Source organism: Pleurodeles waltl, chromosome 3_1, assembly GCF_031143425.1.
Source record: "Pleurodeles waltl isolate 20211129_DDA chromosome 3_1, aPleWal1.hap1.20221129, whole genome shotgun sequence".
NCBI lineage: Eukaryota > Metazoa > Chordata > Amphibia > Caudata > Salamandridae > Pleurodeles > Pleurodeles waltl.
This window is the reverse complement of record NC_090440.1, coordinates 1,637,935,468-1,637,959,770: the sequence shown is the minus strand read 5'-3', so window position 1 is coordinate 1,637,959,770 and position 24,303 is coordinate 1,637,935,468. Positions and strand designations below refer to the sequence as shown.

The following is a 24,303-nucleotide window of genomic DNA, read 5'->3' as shown; positions in this document are numbered from 1 at the left end:
TCATCCTTCAGGACAATGGAAATCCTAAGGGAAGCTAGAAAACAAAACACGTAAAAGTCGAACAGATACATACATTGGTGCTCAGACATCAGGAGAAGGAAAACAAAGACAGAACAGGAAATGGTACTAACATACCTCACCCACCTGTTTGACAGCGGGCTAACTTATGTATTGCTAAAGGTACACCTAGCAGCAATAGTAACTTATACCTGAGGTACATCTGGTAACCACCTCTTCACATTCCCAGTAGTAAAGAGATAATTTTAAAGCTGTAAGAGTGGAGCACCGCCAAAAGTGGTACCAACCCCAATGTGGAAGTTATACACCTTACTTACGCAATTGATTACAGAACCCTTTAGCCTATGCACAAATCTAATCTAAAATCACTAACTCTGAAAACTGACGTTCTAATAGTGATCACATCTCTACACAAAGTCAGCGAGCTACAAGCACTGACTATACAAGAAACCTACCTGCAAATCCATAAAGACAAGGTGGTCCTCGGAACCAATCCACACTTCCTACACAAGGTAGTGACCCAATTCCATGTCAACCAAAGCATTCAGCATTCTTCCAAGAGCCAAAGACACAGGTCAAAAGAGCCCTGCACACATTGGATGTGCGTAGATCTTTATTGTACTACCTACAGGAAACAAAGGAGTTTCATAAAGGAAACCAATTATTCATCACCTTTGCCAGGGCAAGCTAGGGAGTACCAGCAACCAAAGAAACTATTGCAAGACGAATAGTGGAAACTACACAAACCTGCTACTCTAGAGCAGGAAAAACATTACCTGTGCGCCCCAGAGCACACTCAGCATGGAAAAAGGCTGCTATACTTGTGTTCCCAGCGAACGTACCCATTGATGAAATCTGCACAACAGCAGGCTGGGCGTCTCCACACACCCTCACTTAGCACTATTGAGTGGACATTCAGATGAACAAGGAGGCACAGTTGGGACAAAAAGTACTACAACACCTGCTTGCCAACTCATCCACATTTCAACCTAACCAACCCAGGGTATGGAATACCGCTATGTAATCTAATGCACAGCATGTGGATCCAGAAAAGGATTCATGATGCAAAACAAAATGGTTACTTACCAATAGGAGTAGTTTTGCAGCTTGAAGAATTTTCTGGATTCACATGCGATCCACCTGCCTCCCAAGAAATGGGAGCCAAAGCAAACAGATGGGAGAGAAAGAACAAAGAAAAGAAAAAAGAATCTGAAGAGAGCTACCACGCACAGTATCTTCCAGGGTGCCGTCAAATGTCACAAAGGGATGGTCTTACCACCAAATGGTAGTCAATGGCGCCCACAACAAAAAATGAGAAAACAAAATCTGATAGACACTTCTCGTTGCAGATTCCTCACATTAGAATTTTCCCCCAGGCGTCAGACTGGATCTGGAGACTTTCTTTGAGCAATACCCTTGCACGTCAGTAGGTGGCGTCTGTCGACTCCGCGGCCATCGTTGGCGTTGTAGTCACCATGATGACGTCGGGGGTAGTACATAGATGCCGCCTCAGTGCAGTGACGTCCGTTCTTTTCATTCCCCGCCACGCGCTGATCTGGAGAGTGCTACCCTGGCCTCTTTTTTACCAAGTTCGACCACTATGTCGAGTTTTTGGGTGAGTTTTTGGTGTGTCAAGATGTCCCCTAAGACTGGTTTCAAGCCGTGTGAGGACTGTCACCGCATGATGTAGGTGACGGATCCGCATCGGGTCTGTTTGTGGTGCTTGTAGCGCGACCCAAAGTCGTGCTTCGAGTGCCAGGCCATGCACCCGAAGGCCTTGAGGGAGCGGTCCCTCAAGCTCATGGCGGCTGGGGGGTCAACTCCGCGTAGGTCCCAGTCTTGCTCATGGGGAAAGTCTCTAACCCTTCGCTGAGCCACCACCATTCGTCTTCCTCCAAGTCTTCGGGCAGAGTTAAGAAGAAGAAGTCGAAGTGGTCCAGTAGCCCTTGGACTTCACCCCGTCACTCGGCTGATGTGATGCTGGAGGAGCGTTGACCCTAGAGTCCTCCATCTTCGGAGCCTGCTTCTGGGTCCGCTCTGCGTTTTCCTGAATTTCTAGGAGCCGGAGCGACCCCTGCCCAGTTAAAGGAATTTTATGAGGCCATGCGCCTCATTTTTGGGCAGGCCAACCCCGATAAGGCACCTTCAGGCCCAAGGGGTTTGGCCAGGGGGCTTTTGGGTTCCACTTCGGCAACTGCAGCTCCGGCAACTGAGGCACCCACCGGATCCTCTCCCGGATCCGCACCTATGCCAGTCGTACAACTGAGACCTTCCCTGTGCGGGTTCGATTTCTACGCTCCTGACGTCGGTGGTGCCCACCATCGACGTCGACCCGATCCTCATCCCTGACGACTCGGAACGGGGGTCGGCCGACGCCGCCACTGTCTTCGATGGGGCCTACTTACCCTAGGTCAGATATGGACCCTTTTCCTTGTGGGTACGAATTCGGGGAAGGATTGGAGGGGTCCCGGGACCCTTACCAGGATGTCCCTACTTTGGACTGGGCACAGGAATTGGGCAAGGCTAGTGGACTGGACACTTCTCCAGACGCTGGCATACTGTCTCCTCCTACCGTGGCTGCGGCGAAGGGAGCAACTTATGCTATGGTGGTCAGTAGGGTGGCTGAGGTCCTCGGCCTTGAGCAGCCTACTGTACAGGTCAGGTCAAATCTCCTGACGTAGGTGCTTCAGCCAGGGGCTTTCACATCTGAGCCCCTTTTGCCATTCAATGAAGCCCTCACCGATGTTGTAGGAAGCTGGCTCTATATATACTATATCAAAATGAGATATAGTATGCAGAGTCCAGTGGTTCCCCCAAGAGGCTTGACAGAGGCAATAATAGATAATACTAATTCTCTGTTTGTGGTAGTGTGGTCGAGCAGTTAGGCTTATCATAGGGTAGTGTTAAGCATTTGTTGTACACACACACAAGTAATAAGTGAAAACACACACTCAATGACTTAACTCCAGGCCAATATGGTTTTATATAGAAAAATATTCTTTAGCTAATTTATTTCTAGAACCACAAGATTAATTTAGCAGGTATGTGCATTAAATGAAAGGTATTTTACACAGTAATACTTGGAACTTTGAATGGAATCAACAATGTACACCGTTTTCTTTAAAATGGCAAAAAACTATTTTAAAAGTGGACACTGCAATTTTCAACAGTTCCTGGGGGAGGTAAGTAAAGTACAGTTTTTGAAGTAAGTAACAAACTTACGAGTTCAATCTCCTGGGCATAGGTAGCCCACTGTTGGGGGTTAAAGACAACCCCGAACACCCAGCACCAGCAACACAGGGCCGATTAGGTGCAGAGGTCAAACAGGAGCCAAAATAACGTGGGCTCCTATGGAGACTGGGTACTCCGGTCTGCTTGCAGGTAAGTACCCGCATTGTCGGAGGGCAGACCAGGGGTGTTTGGAGGAGTACTGGAGGGGCCCCAAGTAGGCACAAAAATCCCACCCTCAGCGGCACGGGCAGCCAGGTGCAGTGTGCAAACAAGGCATTGGGTTCCCAAGAGAACTCTGTGGAGGGACCTGGGGGTCAATTAGGCGCTGCAGGTAGGGCACGGGGGGCCTCCCAGGCAAGCCACCAACTGGGCAAGGGTGAGAGTCGCCTGCTGCTCGCTGCTGCAACAGTGGTGGGTTTCTCTTGGGCCTGGGGGCTGCGGGTGCAGTGCTTCTCCAGGCGTTGGATATCTTCGGCAGTCGCAGTCAGGTGGGGTCCTCTGGATTCCCTTTGCAGGCGTCGTCGTGGGGGTGCAGAGAGGTCAGCCCAGGGGGGGACACTCCGTTGGAGCTGCCCGGATAGTTGGTTTCAGGCCAGGGGCATTGGGTGCAGAGTAGTTGGACTCACGCTTCTGGAGTGAGGTGAGAGTCCCTTTAAAGATGCTTTCTTGGTCTTCTTTTTGGACAGGTCTGCTGTAAGGTTCGTAATGACAAACTCCCAGACCATATACTCAGTTTGGCTACCCTGCACTTACAATGTCTAAGAATTGACTTAGACACTCTAGGGACAGTGCTCAGGCAGCAATGCCCTCACCTGTGGTATAGTGCACCCTGCCTTAGGGCTGTAAGGCCTGCTAGACGGGTGACTTACCTATGGCCCAGCAGTGGTTTGTGGGCATGGCATTCTGAGGGGAGTGCCTTGTCGACTTTGTCTTTTCTCCCCATTAGCACACACAAGCTGCAAATCAGTGTGCATGTACTGAGTGTGAGGGGTCCCTGAGGGTGGCATAATACTAGCTGCAGCCCTTCGAGACCTTCCCTGGCCACAGGGCCCTTGGTATCAGGGGTACCTTTTACAAGGGACTTAACTGTGTGCCAGGGCTGTGCCAATTGTGGAAACAAAGGTACAGTTTTAGGGAAAGAACACTGGTGCTGGGCCTGGTTAGCAGGGTCCCAACACATTTCCAATCAAAGCTGGCATCAACACTAGGCAAAAAGTGTGTGTGGGGGGGGGGGTGACCATGCCAACAGTGGCATTTTCCTACAGATGTCCTTTTGGGTACGTGGTCCAAACCCAACACAGGGGCTCCTATGATGGGGACTATCTCACGCCGCCATCGGCCTGCCCTGAAAGACCCTAAATTCCTGTCCCAGCTCCCCACGCCTGAGAGTCTTGTCATCCAGGCTTCCTCTTTCTCTGGCGCATTCCCTTCCGCACCCCTGAAAGGGGAATCAGAAAAGCTGGAACAATTTGGGAAGATGATCTTTTCTTCCTCCAGTCTCGCGCTGCTTTCTGGGAACACCGCATGCCTTTTGGGCCGCTATGCCCACTCTCTGGGATAAGGTTGCGCAAGCTCTGCCGCAGATACCGGAGGAAGCCCATGCTTTTGTCTCCCAATCTGTCACCCATGGGAGAAATGCAGTGAAGTTCACAATCAGATGTGCGCTGGATACGGACCGACTCTCTGGGAAGATCGGTTGCTACGACGATGGCCTTGAGACGTCTGGTTGCGTACCTCTGTTTTTTTGGGGGGGGATGTCCAACACTCTCTTATGGACGTGCCCTTTGATGGCTCGCCCGTCTCTTTGCAGACAAGACTGGCTTGGCCTTGGAGAGATTCAAGGACACCCGTGCTACGGCTCAGTCCCATTGCCTTTCCGCTGCCCCTCACCCCCAACTGTCCCCCTTTCGCGGCCACGGAAGGGGCTCCCTGTAGCATCCCCAACCCAGCCACCGTGCCACCCATGCTGTTCAGCCGCTGGGTGGTCGGGGACGCGTAATCCCGCGTGAGACAGGGAAGCAGAGGTCTGCCCAGTCCACCCCTGCCGCTGCAGCCTCCAAACCCTCCTAGTCCGTCCTCTCACTCCGATCCAGTTGGCGGCTGGATTCGTCATCACCTGCCCCGCTGGGAATCAATCACTACAGACAGGTGGGTTTTGCAGATAGTTAGAAAGGGCTATTCCCTCCCCTTTGAATCGGTCACATCAGCCATGCCTCCAGTCAGCCAGCCATCTTCCGGACCATCATTCGGCACTTATCCGCCAGGAAGTCGCAGCTCTCTTGGCCAAGGGAGCCATAGAAAAGGTCCCTGCGTCAGAAGTAAGTTGTGGTTGTTATTCCCGCTACTTTCTGGTGCCCAAAAAGTACAAGGGCTTACGTCCTATCCTAGGCCTTAGGATCTCAATTACATCCCCAAGAAGGAGAAATTCAAAATGCTCACCCTGTCTCAGGTCCTGTCTGCCTTTGACCCAGGAGACTAGATGGTAGCGTTGGACTTGCAGGACGCTTATTTCACTGTTCCCATCCTGCCTGCCCACAGACGTTACCTGCGATTTGTGGTAGGCCACGAGCACTATCAGTTTACCGTGCTCCCCTTCGGCCTTACCAGCGCCCCTCGGGTGTTCACGAAAGAGATGGCCTTGGTTGCAGCTCATTTGTGCAGATTAGGGGTCTCAGTCTTCCCCCTGCCTCGATGACTGGCTGTTGAAGGCGGACTCACCCCAGAAAGTCATTTCCCACCTTCAGACTACGGTGAGCTTCCTGCACACGGCTGGGGTTCACTATCAACGTGCCGAAGTCACACCTGACTCCCTCTCAGATGCTCCCTTTCATCAGAGCTTTTCTGGACACCCTGCAGTTTCGTGCTTATCCTTCCGAAAAGCGAGTCAAAGATATTCAGGCTGTGATTCCGATCTTTCAGCCTCTGTCTTGGGTTTCGGTGAGACTGACTCTGAGGCTGCTGGGCCTGATGACATCCTGAAAGTAACACATGCCAGATGGCATACGCGGGCTCTGCAGTGGGACTTGAAGTTCCTGTGGATGCAGCATCAGGGGAGTCTCTCCGACATGGTCCAGATCTTGGAGGGGACTGCGAAAGACCTGCAGTGGTGGCTTTCGAATCCGCATTGGGTCCAAGGCAGATCCCTCTCCCTTCCCCATCGATAGTGACAGATGTGTCACTTCTGGGTTGGGTCAGCCACATCGGAGAGGCAAAGATCAGATGCCTCTGGTCTCCGGCAGGGTCTGGGCTCAATATCAATCTTCTGAAGCTCTGGGCGATGAAAGCATTTCTTCTCTCTCTCAAAGGGAAAGTAGTGCAAGCGTTCACGGACACACTACTGCCATGTGGTAGTGCAACAAACAGGGTGGGCTAGGATCCTGGACCCTTTGTCAGGAGGCACAACGCCTCTGGACATGGCTGGAACATCAGGGCATTACCCTGGTGGTTCAACATCTGGCGGGCTCTCAATGCAAGAGCGGATTAACTCAGCTGTTGATGCACAGCCAATCACGAATGGCGTCTCCTTCCAAAAGTGGCGCAAGGTCTCTTTCAGCAGTGGGGAGAGCCTTGGTTAGATCTGTTCGCCTCTACAGAGAACGCGCAATATCAGCTGTTTTGCGTGTTGGAGTTTCCAAGGCGGCACTCGCTCGAAGACGCTTTTTGTCACGAGTGGAACTCTGGCCTCCTTTACGCCTTTCCGCCTATACCAATTCTTGCCAGAGTTCTTAAGAAGATCAGGAACAACCGGGCACAAGTTCTCGGTGGCTCCGGACTGGGCACAGAGAGTATGGTATCCAGGGCTATTGAGCATGGCCACCGATCCTCCACTCAGACCGTATCTTGGGGTGGATCTTCTGTCGCAGCAGCTGGGGACGGATCTCCACCTGAACCTGTCCAATCCCTGCCTTCATGCATGGAGATTGAGTGGCGACAGCTGCAGACTTTTGATCTTCGACCCGAAGTCTGTGATGTTATCTTGGCAGCCAGGCGTCCCTCCACTAACACAGTATACACCTGTTGTTGGCATAATTTGGGACATGGTTCACCAACAAATCTTTTGATCCCCTCTCTTCTCCTATATCTGAGGTTCTTTTGTTCAATCTTTCTTTGGCCCATTAGGGCTCTGCTTTGAGCCCACCTCCCCATAAAGGGTATTTATCAGCCGTTTCAGACTTTCGTAGGCTACCTGATCGGCCCTCACTCTTTAAATCTCCTATTGTCAATAGGTTCCTTAAAGGTCTCACCCATTTATTTCCTCCCACTCCATTTATCATGCCTCAGTGGAACCTCAATCTTGTCCTTACTTACTTAATGTGTACTCCCTTCGAGCCGATGCACAATTGCCCTTTACGGCTCCTCACTTTCAAAACGGTTGTTGTTGCTAGCACGCGGATTTCCTGTCCTGCACACGTTTGCTAAACTTTACTGCCTGGACAGTCTGGTCTGATGGGACGGCTACTTCGGTCGTTCCGTCCTGCAGGACACAGGTTCACAGCCCACCTCCGAGGATGGCATTACTTGGGTAGCTATTCTAAGATCAGGAATCTGTAAGTAGAAGTCTCTATCAGATGCACAAGTTACTTACCTTCGGTAACAAAATATCTGGTAGAGACCTATTACAGTTGCAGATTTCTTACTGACCCACCCATCCTCCCGACTTGCGATTTCTAGGGACAGGGATTCCCCCTTCAGGGCCTTGGCTCTGGCACACCAATCTCAATGTTGTTAGTGGCTCTGCGCTTTGATCTGGAGAGTCGTTAAAAGAAACTGAGGTCACTGCGCTGAGGCGGCATCTATGTACTACTCCCGATGTCATCACGGCGAGGACGACGCCAGCGGAATCGACAAATCACCTACCGGCTCGCAAGGGTATTGCTCAAAGAAAATAATCTCCATATCCAGTCTAACGCCTGGGGGAAAATTCTAAGGTAAGGCATCTGCAACTAGAGTATGTCTCTACCAGATATTTTGTTACCGAAGGTAAGTAACTTGTACAACAAGAACGTTTCCACACCCAACCATGGCAGAATAATTGACAGAATGGTAATCTAGAAATTTCTTCAAGCTGCAATACTACTCCTACTGATAAATAAGCATTTTAATACTTAGGTGCTTGACAGAAAACAAAACTGATAAGCATTGAATATACGAGGGAAGTTTGCATAAATGTTTATTTTTTATTTTTTTTAAATACTGAGTGAAAAAAAATATCCTTCCTATTTCAATCCAAGATAGCTTTCATTGGTGATTTTCAAACTGGTTGCTGTGAGGAAGGAAGGGTAAGCAGCAACGGGTACTTAAACGTACGGCTATTGTACTCCTTGTTTACTCCTTTTACTAGGAGTATTGTATATGATTTATAGATCAGCACATATGTTGAAGCTTTAGTGGATGCACCTGTCGGGTGATTATCGTTCAGCTTGTGGACGTTTTAGGACAGTATCATTTTGTTTTAGCCTACATACACTTTCACTGCATCAATATTAAAGTATTAACCATTTCATCACTAGGACTTTTTTTTTTTTTTTTTTTTTTTTTTTTTTTTTTTTTAACTATTTGGGATAGTTTGCGCTTAGGCCTCCATAACTTTTTTTTTTCCACATAGGTTATCCACACCAGATTTACGTCCTTTTTTTCCCCCCAACATTGTGAGGATTGTAAAGGGACCCAGAGTTTTTGTATTCCTCCAGAGGGAACCAAGAAACTAGCCAAAATGTAGCTGCATATTTTTGTCAGTACACAAAAAAAAAAAAGGAGGTGGGCAGTGCTGCAGAAGGAAATGTTTGGTTTTGTTCCCTGCAAATGGCATCTATGAAAGGTTTGTAGTGCTAAAATACCATCTTCTCAGCTTTCAGGAACAGGCAGACTTGATTCAGAAAAATATTATTTTTTTTACCACGGTTTTGCCATTTTACTTGGAGATTTCCTATTTTCGTGTTTTCAACACACGTTCAAGTTTGTGCAGCAAATGCGTGTGAAAACCATAGTGGATCCCGAAAAGCTATACATTTCTGAAAGCTAGACACAATTCAGCAGGGTTCATTTGTATAGATCCCTGAAGGTTTTCCCAAAGTGTTGAAATAAACAAATATAGAAAATTAGTAGGAAAAAATGTCAATTTTTGACAATGTTTTTATTTATAACCTTTCTTCATGATGGCAGATTTACCAAAGCAATGCACCATTACATCTGCTAGACTCTGCTGGTTGTGAGGATATCTAAGGGTTGTGGGTTTTCCAAGAACTTGAGGCACCCAGAGCCAATAACAGAGCTGCACCTTGTAATGGCTTTTCATTGTGTACCAGGTCTAGAGCAGTTCATAGAGTAAAATAAAAAGAGTGAAAAATAAGTATCAAGGAAGCCTATATATGTCCGAAACGGGCACAAGATATGGAGTTTAAAAAGGAGTGGTTATTTGCACTTCTCTGCATTTGTGGGTACCCATACTAGCATGTGAATTAGAGGGCATTTTTCAAAATGTGTTCTTTCTTACACACTGGCTTACATTTGGAAGGCACAAATGCAGAGAAATACAATTGATAATATATTTAGTTCTACTATTCTGTGTTCGCCTAAGTCTCACGATAGAAATGATACCTTACTTGTGTGGGTAGGCCTAGTGGTCGCAACACAAAAGGTGCCAAAACAAGGACAGATCACATTTTTCCACTCCAAACGGACCCTTTTTTTTGTAATGCTCTTAGCTGTAGATTTGGGCCTTAGCCCAGACGGCACCTAGGTAGTTCTCGCAAACCTGCACATTTTTAAAAACTAGACACCTGGGGGGAATAAATGGTGGTGTGACTTATGTGACTCTGATCAGGTTTTCTTACCCAGAAACCCATGCAATTGTTACACTTTGACTTTTTAAAAAAAAACCAAAAAAAAAACATTTTCTGTGATGGAAAGTTCTGAAATCATCAGGAATCCCCAAAATTGGTTCATCCAGCGTTCTCCCACTTTTCCTAACAAAAGTGCTGCCCCACTTGTGTGGCTGGGCCTAGTCCCAGTGACCAGAACAATGTTTCCCTTTGTGAAGGCTCCCATTGAAGTTAGTGTGACCTGCACCTCTCGTGGGCACCAGGCCCATCCTCACAAGTGGGGCAGCATTTACGTTGGGGCAAGTGGGGAAATGCTGGGTGATGATAATTATGTGACTTCCTTCTGATTCTGGAAGAATAAGTCACCGAAATGCAAGGAAAATGTGCGATTTTAGTGCAATTGTGAGGTTTGTACGGCATTGTGGGTAAGAAAGCTTTATGGGATCCACAAGAGGCATGCCACCCTTTGCTACCCTGGGTGTTTAGTTTTCAGAAATGCCTGGGTTTGGTAGGTTTCTATGTGTGGCTGCCAAACCCAGGCCCAAAAACTGCAGCTACCCCTTTTGTTGATGTTGCCACAATGCATCTTGGACCCTACCCTTTTGGGGGCACTAGGCCCACCATCACAGATGAGGTACCATTTCTATCTGGAGATATGCGGGAACTCTGGGTGGCAGGAAGTTTAAGGCTCCCAGCAGATTCCAGTACTTAAAGGGATCCACACGAGCAACCCTGGAGCCCTCCTGTTTAGTTTACGGAAATATCTAGAATTGGTATATTTTCCCTATACACAATGTACACCCTATCAGAGAAAGACAGAAAAGACATATATTACTGCACAACCATCTATGCCGCAAGTACACACATACTGGTTGGATTCGACACGAGGATGACTGAAAAGTTCAAAATGTAGATTTTATTAACAAAAGGTTCACAAAAAATGAAATACAGTATCAATAATTGAAAGTTCAGAATGCTGAAACAGTGACTCACAGCTCATGAGCTGTAAAGCCATGGGAAGTCATTAACCATTTTATCACACACCTTTCATGCATGATACACACAAAACCATTCACACTGCCAGCTGCAGGCCCACCAAACTGCCACACTCCCATCAACAAACAGCACCATTCAAGGGACCATCACTTTCATTTGCCCACAAGACTGACACAGCAATCACACCGCCTGGCAGATGAAGAAGAGTGTGGACTGACGTGTGGCTCGCAGTGTGTGCGTAGTGACTAGCAGCAAGTCACTACATGCACACCACCAGCCAAATGCCAGCTTTCACACTCCACCAGCCCTGCGCCTGTCGGGGCACACTGCCAGCCCTGCGCCTGTCGGGGCACACTGCCAGCCCTGCGCCTGTCGGGGCACACTGCCAGCCCTGCGCCTGTCGGGGCACACTGCCAGCTCTACACCAATCCACGCTCATTGCCAGCCCTGCACCAGTCCAAGCTCACTGCCAGCCCTGCGCCAATTCACGCTCACTGCTAGCCCTGCGCCAGTCCACGCTCACTGCTAGCCCTGCGCCAGTCCACGCTCACTGCTAGCCCTGCGCCAGTCCACGCTCACTGCTAGCCCTGCGCCAGTCCACGCTCACTGCTAGCCCTGCGCCAGTCCACGCTCACTGCTAGCCCTGCGCCAGTCCACGCTCACTGCCAGCCCTGCGCCAGTCCACGCTCACTGCCAGCCCTGTGCCAGTCCACGCTCACTGCCAGTCCATGCACACTGCCAGCCCTGGGCCAGCCCTACACCAGACCACGCACTCCGCCAGCCCTACATCAGTCCACGCACTCCGCCAGCCCTTCGCCAGTCCACGCACTCCGCCAGCCCTTCGCCAGTCCACGCACTCCGCCAGCCCTTCGCCAGTCCACGCACTCCGCCAGCCCTTCGCCAGTCCACGCACTCCGCCAGCCCTTCGCCAGTCCACGCACTCCGCCAGCCCTTCGCCAGTCCACGCACTCCGCCAGCCCTTCGCCAGTCCACGCACTCCGCCAGCCCTTCGCCAGTCCACGCACTCCGCCAGCCCTTCGCCAGTCCACGCACTCCGCCAGCCCTTCGCCAGTCCACGCACGCCATCAAAGCCAGAAAAGTAATAAACAAACCAATTAGAAGATGAAAAACCGACCATGACTATAAACACAACAGGTCTACTTAAATCCATCAAACTACTGCAAACTGTGAAACTGAACAAAAAATGTAAAACAATACAGACCAGTCCGTACATTTTTACTCTCACTGTTGCTCCCAATACTTAAGTACCGTGAGATATGATTTAAAACATGCGGACACACATACCACAGGATTAGAAAGACACTTGGGGCAGTACAGTTGACTCTCCTTTTGCACGCCTTTTCGAACACAGACTCAACATTTCCTACAGAGAAAGTTTGGGGGAAATTTATGGGTGTGGGAGGAATGCAATCAAGAAAGTCGTGATCATTCAGTCTAGCCACATACTCCACCATTCCAACTCCAGAACACTTACCTGCTCCACTAAAACGAGGCTGCCTATTACAGACTACTAAAACTGACCAAAAGTTATCTTTGAATCTGGAGAACCATTCTTGAATACATCAAGTGCATTGAAGGTTGCCAAGTTGTAAGGAAAATGACACTGTTGGCATTGTCACCGCCCACTTTTTGCCTAGTGCTGATGCCAGCTTTGATTGCAAATTCGACATGGCACTCCCCTCAGAGTGCCAAGCCCACAAACCACTGCCTGTGGAATAAGTAAGTCACCCCTCTAGCAGGCCTTAAGTCTATGTTGGCGGTTTCCACCACGGTCGTGATTCCATTTTTTTTTATTTTTTTTTTACTGTTGCCGGTTTTACTGCTGCTTGAACACCGACCGCCAGGGTTGTAACGAGGGCCAATGTCTTCATCTCTAGGTCATTTGTGTGTTTCACTGCATCTGTGATGTTCCATAGACCCCTGACCTTTGGGTTGCCAATGTGTGTTCCCCAACCCTTGTGGGATGTGCAGGAATCTGGTACTTTATTATAGTAACACAAATACTATAATACTGTATAGGCAATACTCCACAAGGAGGTGAGAAAACACTATTATATACACATTAGAAGTCACTGATTAATATAGAAAGCAATAGCAATTAGTAAAACAATAGAAAATAGTGTAGGCCTTAAGGGGAGACCAAACCATATACTAAGTAAGTGGAATCAGAAAGGTAGTCCCTCACCCAGGGAAGTCAAATCTGTAAAGAAAAGCTGAAGGAACTATGAACTCCAAAAAGGTAAGTACTAGGGTGCCCCCCAGCATCCAGGAGAGAAGTAGTAAGTTCCTGTTTTTTTCCCAAAACCCACAGGTAAATTTTGGAAAAGGACTGTGCAAGACCCAAGCAAGACTGGAAGAAACCAAAGGTGGATCCTGACAGAAGAGGACCTGCAAAAGATGGGACCAAGTCCAGTTCGACGTAGTGTATCCAGTTGGGGCAGGAGCCACTACCCACCCTTCTGGAGATGCAGGACCTGGTCGAGGATGGAGACAAGGAGTCCACTGTGCAGCACCGGAGCAGGAGAAGAGTTCCAAAAGTAATGCAGACGATGTCCCACGACAGAAGAGGAAGAGTTGCAGTCACTCAGTGGTGTCGGAAAACTACCGACAAGCCTTGGCAAGGGCAAAAGTCACAGATGAAGAGCTGCCAGGGACCAGCAAGGTCCAGAGGGACTCAAACCAAGGAGGAGAGTCCCAGGTGACCCTCAGCAGTGAGGAGAGTTGGAAGGCACAGTGGTCGCAGTGAGGCCCACTCAGCACACCTGGAGAGGAGTCCAACATTGCTGGAGCAGCAGGCCGGAGACTGTGCTTTGCAAGGTAGAGTGCTGGAGGCCGCGGCTACACGGAGCCTGAAGATCCCTTAGAAGGAGAGCCAACAATCCTTGGTAGCTGCAAGAGTCGCGGTGCACAGGGGATTCTGTACTGCAAGGGAAGGCAAGGGCTCACCATCTCCCAAGTTGGACAGCTGGTAGAGAGAATCGAGGGGACCACTTCAGGCCACCACCTGAGTAGTGGGATCCATGCAGTTTTGCAGGAGAGAAGATCTACACAGCCAGACGTCATTGCAGTTGGTGCCGGTAGATGCAGGGGAGTGACTCTAAGGGAGATTCCTTCTTGCTTGTTGTGCAGGCTGAAGACTCGTTGGCATCAGAGGATGCACAGCCAGGGAAATGTTGCAGTTGCTGGAAGGAGCCGGAGAAACAATGTTGCAGAGCGGAGTTGTCGCTGGAGTTGCAGACTGTCAGTTCCTGGAGGGTCCAGTTGCAGTCCCTGTGGCCAGAAGATGACGTATACGATGCAGTGGAGTCCTGCTGGAATCTTGCACGTCGAATCTGAAGACCCACCCTAGAGGGGGACCCTAAATAGCCCAGGAAGGGGGATTGGTCACCTAGCAGGGTCACCACCTATCAGAAGGGGGTTGTGACATCACCTGCCTGACCTGGCCACTCAGATGCTTCCAGGGGCCTTTGCCAACCTTGGATTCAAGATGGCAGAATCAAGTGGCCACCTGGAGGAGCTCTGGGCACCACCCCTGTGGTGGTGACAGACAGGGGAGTGGTCACTGCTCTTTCCATTGTCCAGTTACACAAATGAGCAGGGACTGGGGGTTCCGGGACTGGAGAAAACCAGCTTATGCAAGGAGGGCACCAAATGTGCCCTTCAAAGCATATTGGTGGTTTTGGGAGGCTACCCCTCCCCAGCCATGTAACACCTATTTCCAAAGGGAGAGAGTGTTGCCTCCCTCTCCCAAAGGAAATCCTTTGATCTGCCTTCTTCTGCTTGAGCTGGTCAAGCAGCAGGAGGGCAGAAACCTGTCTGTGGGGTGTCAGCAGCGCAGACTGCCCGGAAAACTCCAGAAGACTGACAGGGGCAATGTTGGACGCCCGCTGTAGGGATATGGACCACCTCAAAAGTTTGGGGTTTTCACCTTTCATTTGTTTTAACCATAGGACGGGCTTGTGGTCTGTTTGAACAAGGAAGTGAGCGTCAAATAAGTATGGCCTCAGCTTCTTTAAAGCCCACACCACAAAAAGGCCTCCCTCTCTATGGCTGACCAACACTTTTTCCCCCAGGGGTCCACCTCCTGCTAATAAAAGCTACAGGTTGATCCTGGCTCTATTCATTTAGTTGAGACAGTACTGCCCCTATCCCTACATCAGAAGCATCTGTCTGTACTATAAAGTGCTTGGAGTGGTCAGGGCTTCTTAATATAGGAGCAAAGCACATGGCCTGTTTAAGGTCATCAAAAGCTTTTTGGCAACTAGCTGTCCATAAAACATTCTTGGGCATCCTTTTATAGGTGAGGTCATTTATACGGGCTACAATGGAGCCATAGTTCTTAATGAACCTCCTTCAATAACCTGTCAGGCCTAGGAAGGCTCCAATTTGGGTTTGTGTAGTAGGGGCAGTCCAATCCAGAATAGTCTGGATCTTCCACTGTAGTGGTTGGATCTGGCCTCCACCTACTAGGTGGCCCACATATACCACTTTCCCTTGCCCTATCTGGCACTTAGAGGCCTTGATAGTGAGCCTGCCCTTTGCAGTGCCTCTAAAACATTCCGTAGGTGGACCAGGTGATCCTCCCAGGTAGAGCTAAAGGCAGCTATGCCATCGAGATAAGCTGCACTGAAGCTTTCCAATCCTTGGAGAACTTTATCCATCAGCCTTTGGAATGTGGCAGGTGCACGTCTCAACCCTAAGGGCATAACTGTGAAGTGATAGTGCCAACTAGGGGTGGAAAATGCTGTTTTTGCTTTAGCATCCTCAGACAACTTGATCTGATCCAGCAGTCAGATCAAAGGTGCTTAGATACCTGGCAGATGCCAGTGTATCTATAAGTTCGTCAGCCCTAGGGATAGGATGAGCATCTGTTTTAGTAACAGTGATGAGACCTCTGTAGCCTACACAAAACCTTGTTTCCCTTTTGCCATTCTGGGAGTAGGGGTTTGGGACAAGCACTACAGGACTAGCCCAAGGGCTGTCTAAGGGCTCAATGACTCCTAAGTCTAGCATCTTCTGAACTTCAGACTTGATGCATTCTCCGACAAGATCAAGTTGCCTGTAAATTTTGCTCTTAACAGGCAAGCTGTCACCTGTGTCAATGGTGTGTTCACACCATGTGGTCTGACTAGGTGTCCGGGAGAACTGTTCAGAGAACTGTCCTAGGAAGTTTCTGCAGGCTTCTTTTAGTGACTCAAAGAGGCAGTCTGCCAGTGTCACCCCATCTACAGAGCCATCTGTGGTATAGTGGGAGAAGAGGTCAGGGAGAGGGTCACTCTCTTCTTCCTCATCGGCTGCCATGAGCAAGTTCATGTCAGACCTGTCATAGTAGGGCTTCAGGCGGTTCACATGAAGCACCCTGTGGGGGCTTCTAGGAGTGCCTAGGTCAACCAAGTAGGTGACCACACCCTTTCTCTCCACAAGGGTGTGGGGACCACTCCACTTCTCTTGTAGTGCCCTGGGAGCCACAGGCTCCAGGACCCAAACTTACTATCCTGGCTGGTATACAGTCAGTATAGTTTTCCTGTCATGCCACTGTTTCTGCAACTCTTGGCTGGCCTTAAGGTTTTTAGAGGCCCTCTTCATGTACTCAGCCATCCTTGATCTGAGGCCAAGCACATAATCCACAATGTCTTGATCAGGAGGATTGAGAGGTTGCTCCCAGCCTTCTCTAACAAGAGCAGGGGGACCCCTAACAGGGTGCCCAAACAGAAGTTCAAATGGGCTGTACCCCACACCCTTCTGAGGGACCTCCCTATAAGCAAAGAGGAGGGATGGTAACAGGACATCCCACCTCCTTCTGAGCTTTTCTGAGAACCCCAGTATCTTGTCATTGAGATTTTTGTTAAACCTCTCAGCTAAACCATTTGTTTGAGAGTAGTAAGGGGTGGTGAACTTGTAAGTAACACCACACTCTTTCCACTTGGCTTTCAGGTAAGCAGACATGAAGACTGCAAGTCTGTCTGATACCACCTCTTTAGGAAAACCCACTCTTTGAGAAGATACCAAGGAGGGCGTTTGTCACTGCAGAACAGTAGTGGTATTAAGAGGAATCGCCTCTGGGTACCTAGTGGCATGGTCCATCACCACCAGTATGAATCTGTTCCCAGAGGCTGTGGGAGGGTCCAAGGGGCCAGCAATATCCACCCCAACACTCTCAAAGGGGGACCCCAACCACAGGAAGTGGGATTAAGGGGGCCTTTGGAGTGCCACCTGTCTTGCCACTGGCTTGATAGGAGACACAAGAGTGACAAAACTCCTTTGTGTCTTCAGACATGTGGGACCAATAAAAGTGAGCGACAAGCCTGTCCCAAGTCTTGCTTTGCCCCAAGTGACCTGCCAGGGGACTATCATGTGCTAAGGTCAACAGAAACTCCCTAAACTTCAGAGGGATTACCAATCTCCTGGTGCCATCAGGTTTGGGGTCCCTTGACTCAGAGCATAGGAGAATGTTTTCCTAGTACAACCTATGGGTGCCACTGATAACCACTACCTCTTGTGTTGCAGCTTGCTGCCTTAAGCTCTCCAGAGTGAGTGACAACAACCCTGTCCATCAAGACCCCAGGGGTGGTGCCCAGAGGTCCTCCAGGTGGCCACTTGATTACAACATCTTGGAAACAAGATGTGCAGAAGCCCCTGGGAGCATCTGGTTGGTCAGGACAGGTGACTGACGTCAGAGACCCGATTTAATATTTGGTCACCCAGCACAGTGACCAAGCCCCCTGTTGGGGCTATTTAGGAACTTGTTGCAGGTGGGTCCCCAGATTCGGCATGCAAGACTTCACCAGGACTCCTCTGCATCGACCTATTCTGCTCCTGGCCACTGGATCCGCTGCTGGGCTTCACAGGGATCAAACAAACCGGCAACTCCCAAGACGACCTCGCCTTGCAACATTGTTTCTCTGGCTCCTTTCAGCAATTGCAACATTTCCACGGCTATGCATCCTCTGGGGTCGTCAAGACTTCAGCTACACCAGTGGTTCCCAACCTTTTGATTTCTGTGGACCCCCACTTTAACATTAATGAAACCCAGGGGACCCCCCACTGAATCATTATGGGAAACCGGGGACCCCCGCCTATGTCATTACTGGAAGCTGGGGACCTAATTTAGCAATATTTGTTAATATGTTTTCATTTTCTAGGCTCTCGCGGACCCCCTGAGAAGGCTTCGCGGACCCCCAGGGGTCCCCAGACCACAGGTTGGGAAACAATGAGCTACACCGAAGAAGCAAGAAGGAATCTCCCTTGGAGTGAATCGGTCACTCCTCTGCTTCCACAGGCACAAAGACAATAACGTCCAACTGCTGAGATCTTCTGCCATTTGGGTCCAGGAAGAATCTCCAACACATGTAGTGGTGTGGAAGGCTCCTCTGGGTCCTCTCTACCTGCTGTCCAACCTGTGAGATGGTGAGCCTACCCTCTTCTTTCAGGACAGTACCCCTTTGCACCGCACTTCTTGCAGCAACCAAGGCTTGTTGATTCATGCTCTGAGGGATCTTCAAGCTCCAAGTAGCCCTGGCCTCCAGCACTTCATCCTTACAAGGACAGCCTCTCCTCTGCTGCTCCAGCGAAGTGGGACTCCTGTGCAGGTGTGCCGACTGGGCTTGACTGCAACTTACTGTGCCTGCTGACAGTGGGTTGCCTGTGGAGGCTGCAACTGCTTCTGCTGGTTCTCCCGACTGCCGAGGGTCAGCCCAGACTCCCCTCCAAGGGTTGAGTCCCCTGGACCTTGCTGGTCCTCTTCTTCTCTGCATATCCTCTTCTGCCTAGATTTGCATTTGCCAAGACTTGTTGGTGGTCCTTCTGACCATCTGCGACCCGGTGACCGGCATGGGACATCTTCTGTACGACTCCAAGGACCTCTATGCAGCTCCTCAGCTCCATAGCTGACCTTCATCTTCCATTGTTGACCTTGATCTTCATCCACAGAAGGGTGCCCACCTAGGCACTCCTGCGTGGACTGGATTCTGTCCCCTTCTTTTTCTAGGTCCTCTTCTACCGAAATCCACCACTGGGTTCCACTGGACTGGTTCTGGTCTTGCAATCTTCCTTCTCCAAGTCACCTTGTTAGTCTCAGGGAAGACCAGGTAACTTACCTCTGCTCTCCTGGTCACTGGGGGTCATCTAGGTACTCTCCTCATGGGGTCTAGAGTTCTCCCAGTTCCCTTCTAACTATGCCACATCCTTGGGAGGGGGACCTAACTTTGCATTCCACTATCTTAGTATATGGTGTGGCTTCCCTACAGGGCCCTAGCTATTTTCTGCTATTTCTTGCCAATGCTTGTTATTTTCCAATACTAATTTCCTAATATGCATTGTGTATATATAGTGTGTACTTACCTCCAGTTGGGGGACTGCCTATAAGTGATCTAGTTCTACGCTATTGTAATAAAGTACCTTTATTATCTTAACACTGTATGGTTCCTTTCATGTGAGATAAGCTACTGTGTGACTGCTGTGATACGGCAAGTGCTTCACACTCCTCCTAGATAAGCCTTGACTGCTCACCACAGCTACCACTAGAGAGCCCTGGCTTCCTAGACACAGTCTCACTAATGGGGGTCGCCTGGACCTGGTATAAGGTGCACACCACGCACCGTAGACAGCTTCCTACACGCCACCCCTTAGATAAAGAGTTGCGTGCCTGACTGCAGGTGGAATCTCCTAGGCCAGTCGTAGAGGGCAAGGTTGCGGACACTCGTAACACTGATCCCAAAAACTCTGCACCTTTTGTTCCAAATACATGAATGATACCAAGAAAGGGATTCATCCGTCCTGGTATGCATGCCAGGACACACTCTTAGATGTCTTGGGCCCCCTGACCAAGATAAGTGAATTAGGCGAGTAATCACAACAGTCAGGCTCTCCCTTACATACAGACATTGTGGCGGGCTGGTTACAGGGGTCGGTATGTCTTCTTGGCAACGCCAACTGTGCCCTTTATGCAGAAAGGAGATAAATTGACCCTAAACTTGGGGAGTTTTCATCCTCAGAGGCAGGGCCTGTAGTGCAAGGCAATCTTTTCGGGGAACTTTTGTAAAGGAGCTTGGGAAGTTTGTGTCCACTTTCTCAGCGCTGGACAAAGCACAACCGTCCATAAAGAAAATCTTTCTAGGGAAGGTTTTCTAGGGGGCCGAAAGAGGCAGGGGTCACTCCTCCGGCCACCCCCTCCAATCAGGCCCCTCCAGGGGGGAGGCCCGCAGCAACAACAGGTGGAATAACAGCCTGCAATTCACCTTCTTCCCCTAGTGGGGAGGTGGCAGGGGTAGGCCCGACCACACGGCCAGAGGAGGAGCTAACGCCCCAGGAGGCATTAATGGTAAGAAGTACCCTTTTTCCCATCTAGGACTGGGAGGGAGACTGAGGTTGTTCGCTCACAAATGGTCTCAGATCACTTCCAACCCTTGGGTACTTGAGACAGTAGAGGTTTTCCACACAGAGTTCTACAGAACTCCGGTGCAAAAGGTAAGACCACGTCCACTACATTTTTCAATGCAGGAATCCGATCTCAGCAACATCGAGGTGCAGGAGCTGCTTTCCAAGGCAGCTATCAGAACAATCCTCCACCCGAGGGACTTCCTAAGCAACCTTTTCTTTTCCTAGTGGTAAAGAAATAGAAGGGATTCCGACCAGTGATAAACTTAGAGAACTCAGTGAGTGGCTGGTTTACAGCCACTTCAAGATGGAGGGCATTCACCTTCTAAGAGACCTTGCCCTTCAGGGAGACTGGTTGGTTCACCTAAATCTCAAGGATGCCTAATTGATGACTCCGATCTTCCACCTTATTGCAGCTTCCTGCTATTTGAATGGAGGAATCAGGTCTACGAGTTCCAGCCTCTACTGTTTGGCCTCTCATCGGCTCCATGGTGCTTCATGAACTCCTGAAGCCTGTTGTGGAGAACTCGCAGACGCAGGGAGTCAGGGTGATCCTTTATCGCGATCATATCCTGCTGATGGATCAGTCTCAGAACCAACTGATGGCCCACCTGAACAAGACTATAGCGCTCCCGCCAAAACTCGGGTTTGTCATCAATGGAAAGAAGTCAAAACTGGTTCCGTCTCAGAGCTTGACTTTCCTGGGTTTCCTGACAAGACGCCCACTTCAGCTATGTTGAAACTTCCAGAAAAGAAGATTGCCATGATCAAGTAAGACCTAATCAAAATGCTCAGGCGAGACAGGATCTCTCTCAGACAGCTAGCAAGGATAGTGGATATGTTGTCTTTTTCGATCCAGGCTATGTTTCGAGTACCACTGCACTACAGAGGCCTTTACACCAGCTGAAAGCGTCCTATCTGCTGGGGTGGGGAGCCTGCCTTACTCAGAGCTAGTGGCTCTGTCGCCAGAAACAAAAATGGAGATTCAGTGGTAGATAGACCATATGAAGGCATGGAACGTGAAAGCGATCTTCGGCTCCCTGTTAGACTGGATAATAGAGTTGGGCGCCACCTTGCAGGGCTGGGGTGCCAAGTGTGGCAAGATCTCCATGGCAGGTCAGTGGACGCAGGAGGAGTTGAGCATGCACATCAACTGTCTGGAACTTCTTCCAGGTTCTTTTGCATTTCGATCTCTTACAGAGGACAAGGGTTCATGCTACATTCTACTTAGGATGGGCAATGCAACAGACTGGGAGGTACCCATTCCAGAGCCCTAGCGGAACTAGATAAGGACTTTTGGCACTTCTGCCTCCAACTGCAGCTTTTGGAGATGGCGGAATACCTACTGGGTTCCCAGAACAAAGTAGCCAACTGGAATTACAGCCATCTCAAGGATTCCAGAGACTGTCAACTGGATCCGTTAGTCTTCTAAGCCCTGATGGAACAGTGGGGCCCTTACAATCTAGACCTCTTCACCCCCAGAATGAATGCTCAGCTCCCCAGATATTTCAGTTGGAGACCAGACGATGGAGCAGCGGCAGTGGATGTCTTCCTCCACGACTGGACGTTGGGGCAGGCCTATGCGTTTCCTCCTTTTCTTCTGATCGCCAGAGTGGCTGCTCAAGTCCGGAGACTGAGATCATCTCAGATACTCATCACCCCAATTTGGCAATCGCAAAAGCAACACTTTTGGAGTTGTCAATGATGGAGCCCCTGAGACTGCCATCACAAGGGATTCTAGGAGATCCTTTGGGACAGCTGCATCCTCTAGTGACGCAAGGCCACTCGAACATGATGGCCTGGAGGACTTCAGGAGACTGTGGCAGGACATAAGACATTCAGAAGAAGCTGACAGACTCCGAAAGGCACGGGCACCAGGCACCAGGCACGTCGAAAAGATATAAATCGTCCTGAAATCAATGGTTTAGTTGGACTATGTAGAGACATCTGGATCCTGTGCGGGCCTCGGTTCTACACAATCAATTTTCTTGCAGACTTATACAAATCGGGTCTGGCTTATTACACAGTGAACTCTTTCAGGTCGGCCATCTCAGCAGGACACCTTCCCATCAACAATATCCCAGTGGGAGAACATCCTTGGGTATGTAAACTGCGTAAGGGCTTAAGAATGTGTAGGTCCCCGGAACCCAAATACTTAGGACTACAGGATGTCAATAGCGTTCTTCATCTCCTTTTGGAACGACAGGCTAACCAATACTTATCTTGGAAGGAGATATCAGCCCAATTGGCCATGCTTTTATGCCTCATATCCTGAAAGGGAGTCTCGGATGTCAGGGCCCTTGACAACACAGCAATAGTATTTACCCCTCAAGGAGTTACATTTACTATATCCAGACGGACCAAAACAAATACTAGGGCAGTATCCTACTTTTCATTTAAAAATCACCCTAAGGTCTGTGTGGTAAGATGCCTTAAGGCTTACGAGGAAATGACAGCATAAGAAATACCACCAGGTGAGAAACAACTGCTGACTGCCATCAAGAAACCATTTAAGGCGGTTTCTTCCCCATCCATTGCCAGATGGGTTAGATGGATCATGACAGAGGCTGGCATCGATGGCTGCCTTTTTGGTGCGCACTCTACCAGGGGTGCCATTTCTTCTAAGGCGATCCAGGTTAAGTGGCAGGCTGGAAAACCTTATGAATGCAGTGGATTGGTCATCAAAATCCACCTTTAAGAAATTCTATTTCAAGCCTATTCATGAAGGCACATCACCGGAAGTGAGTAAGCTTTGAACATGCATAATCCTCACCTCCAGTCCTGACAAAGAATGGAAAATGTAATAGTTAACTTAAAGGGAAGTTTCAATTCAATTAAGGACACAGAGGAGAAGATTACCCCACCCTATGCTTTTGCATTATAAACCCAACTTGTTCTCTGATCTACATGAATGCTAAGGCACTTCTGGTGATAAATATTAACGAGTACTCTAAAATGACAGATAATTTATTTAAACAACAATATTTCTGAGATGGTTAACCTTTATTTATGAGTATCAAGTGAGTGGTCTATATCAGTTTTCCCTCTATACGTATCTGTTAAGATTATAATGTGTTAAGCTTGGTCTTTGGTAATTACCATGATGTGACCTGATTTTATCTGGTAATGTTCAATGGTGTTTAATATTTGTGTCTGCAATCTAGGATCTGACTCCAAAACAGACTGAGGATGCATGAACTTAACTTTCTACAGTGAAGAAGAGGAAGTACTGGAACTGGCACGCACTTATATGGACATTCAGACATTGTTATCATTGGTTTATGGTTACCATGGCAATGTTCTCTTGGACTCATGGAATATAGTGTTTACAGTTTTGGATAAACTGTGCAAATATCAATATCAGAGGTCTGAAATCCTGCCTGGTCATTAAAAAAAAAAACTGGGAGACTTAGCAGGTGCAGCACATTAAAGGGATTAGTGGACTGGTGGGTCTTAAAGTGGCAAAGACCAATCTTCCGGTGTGGACTCAGCATGAGTTTCTTTACATAAAAATCTAGATCCCTTAAACGCTGTTATGAACAATAGTGAAAATCCAAAGGTGGCACACATTTTTCAAATGTATTTGTGCTGCACTTGCCTTCGAGGAACATAGGCTGTCTTTCAGGAAAACACAAATGTAAAACAATGCCAAAAGGCGCACAATTTGCCAGGAATTAAGTCACAAACCTGTACTTGGAACATTTCCAACCATGGATGGGCTTGAAGCAATAGAAAGTCCTGAAAGACTTGATTCAATGCCAGTTGTTGGAGGAGGTAATGATGGAGTATTTGATGAAGAAAGTTGAACCTTTAAAGCAAAAAAAGTATATTGTGACATTAA

At 49.0% G+C, this 24,303-nt stretch overlaps 1 protein-coding gene across 1 annotated transcript in view; it reads right to left on the bottom strand.

Moving 5' to 3' along the window:
* Positions 1-24,303, bottom strand: part of GORASP2 (golgi reassembly stacking protein 2) — a 256,823-nt gene that overhangs the window by 165,803 nt on the left and 66,717 nt on the right. The window contains exon 7 of the mRNA XM_069225319.1: positions 24,150-24,270. Within this exon, the coding sequence (XP_069081420.1) occupies positions 24,150-24,270 (121 nt within the window). The remainder of the gene's footprint in view (positions 1-24,149; positions 24,271-24,303) is intronic.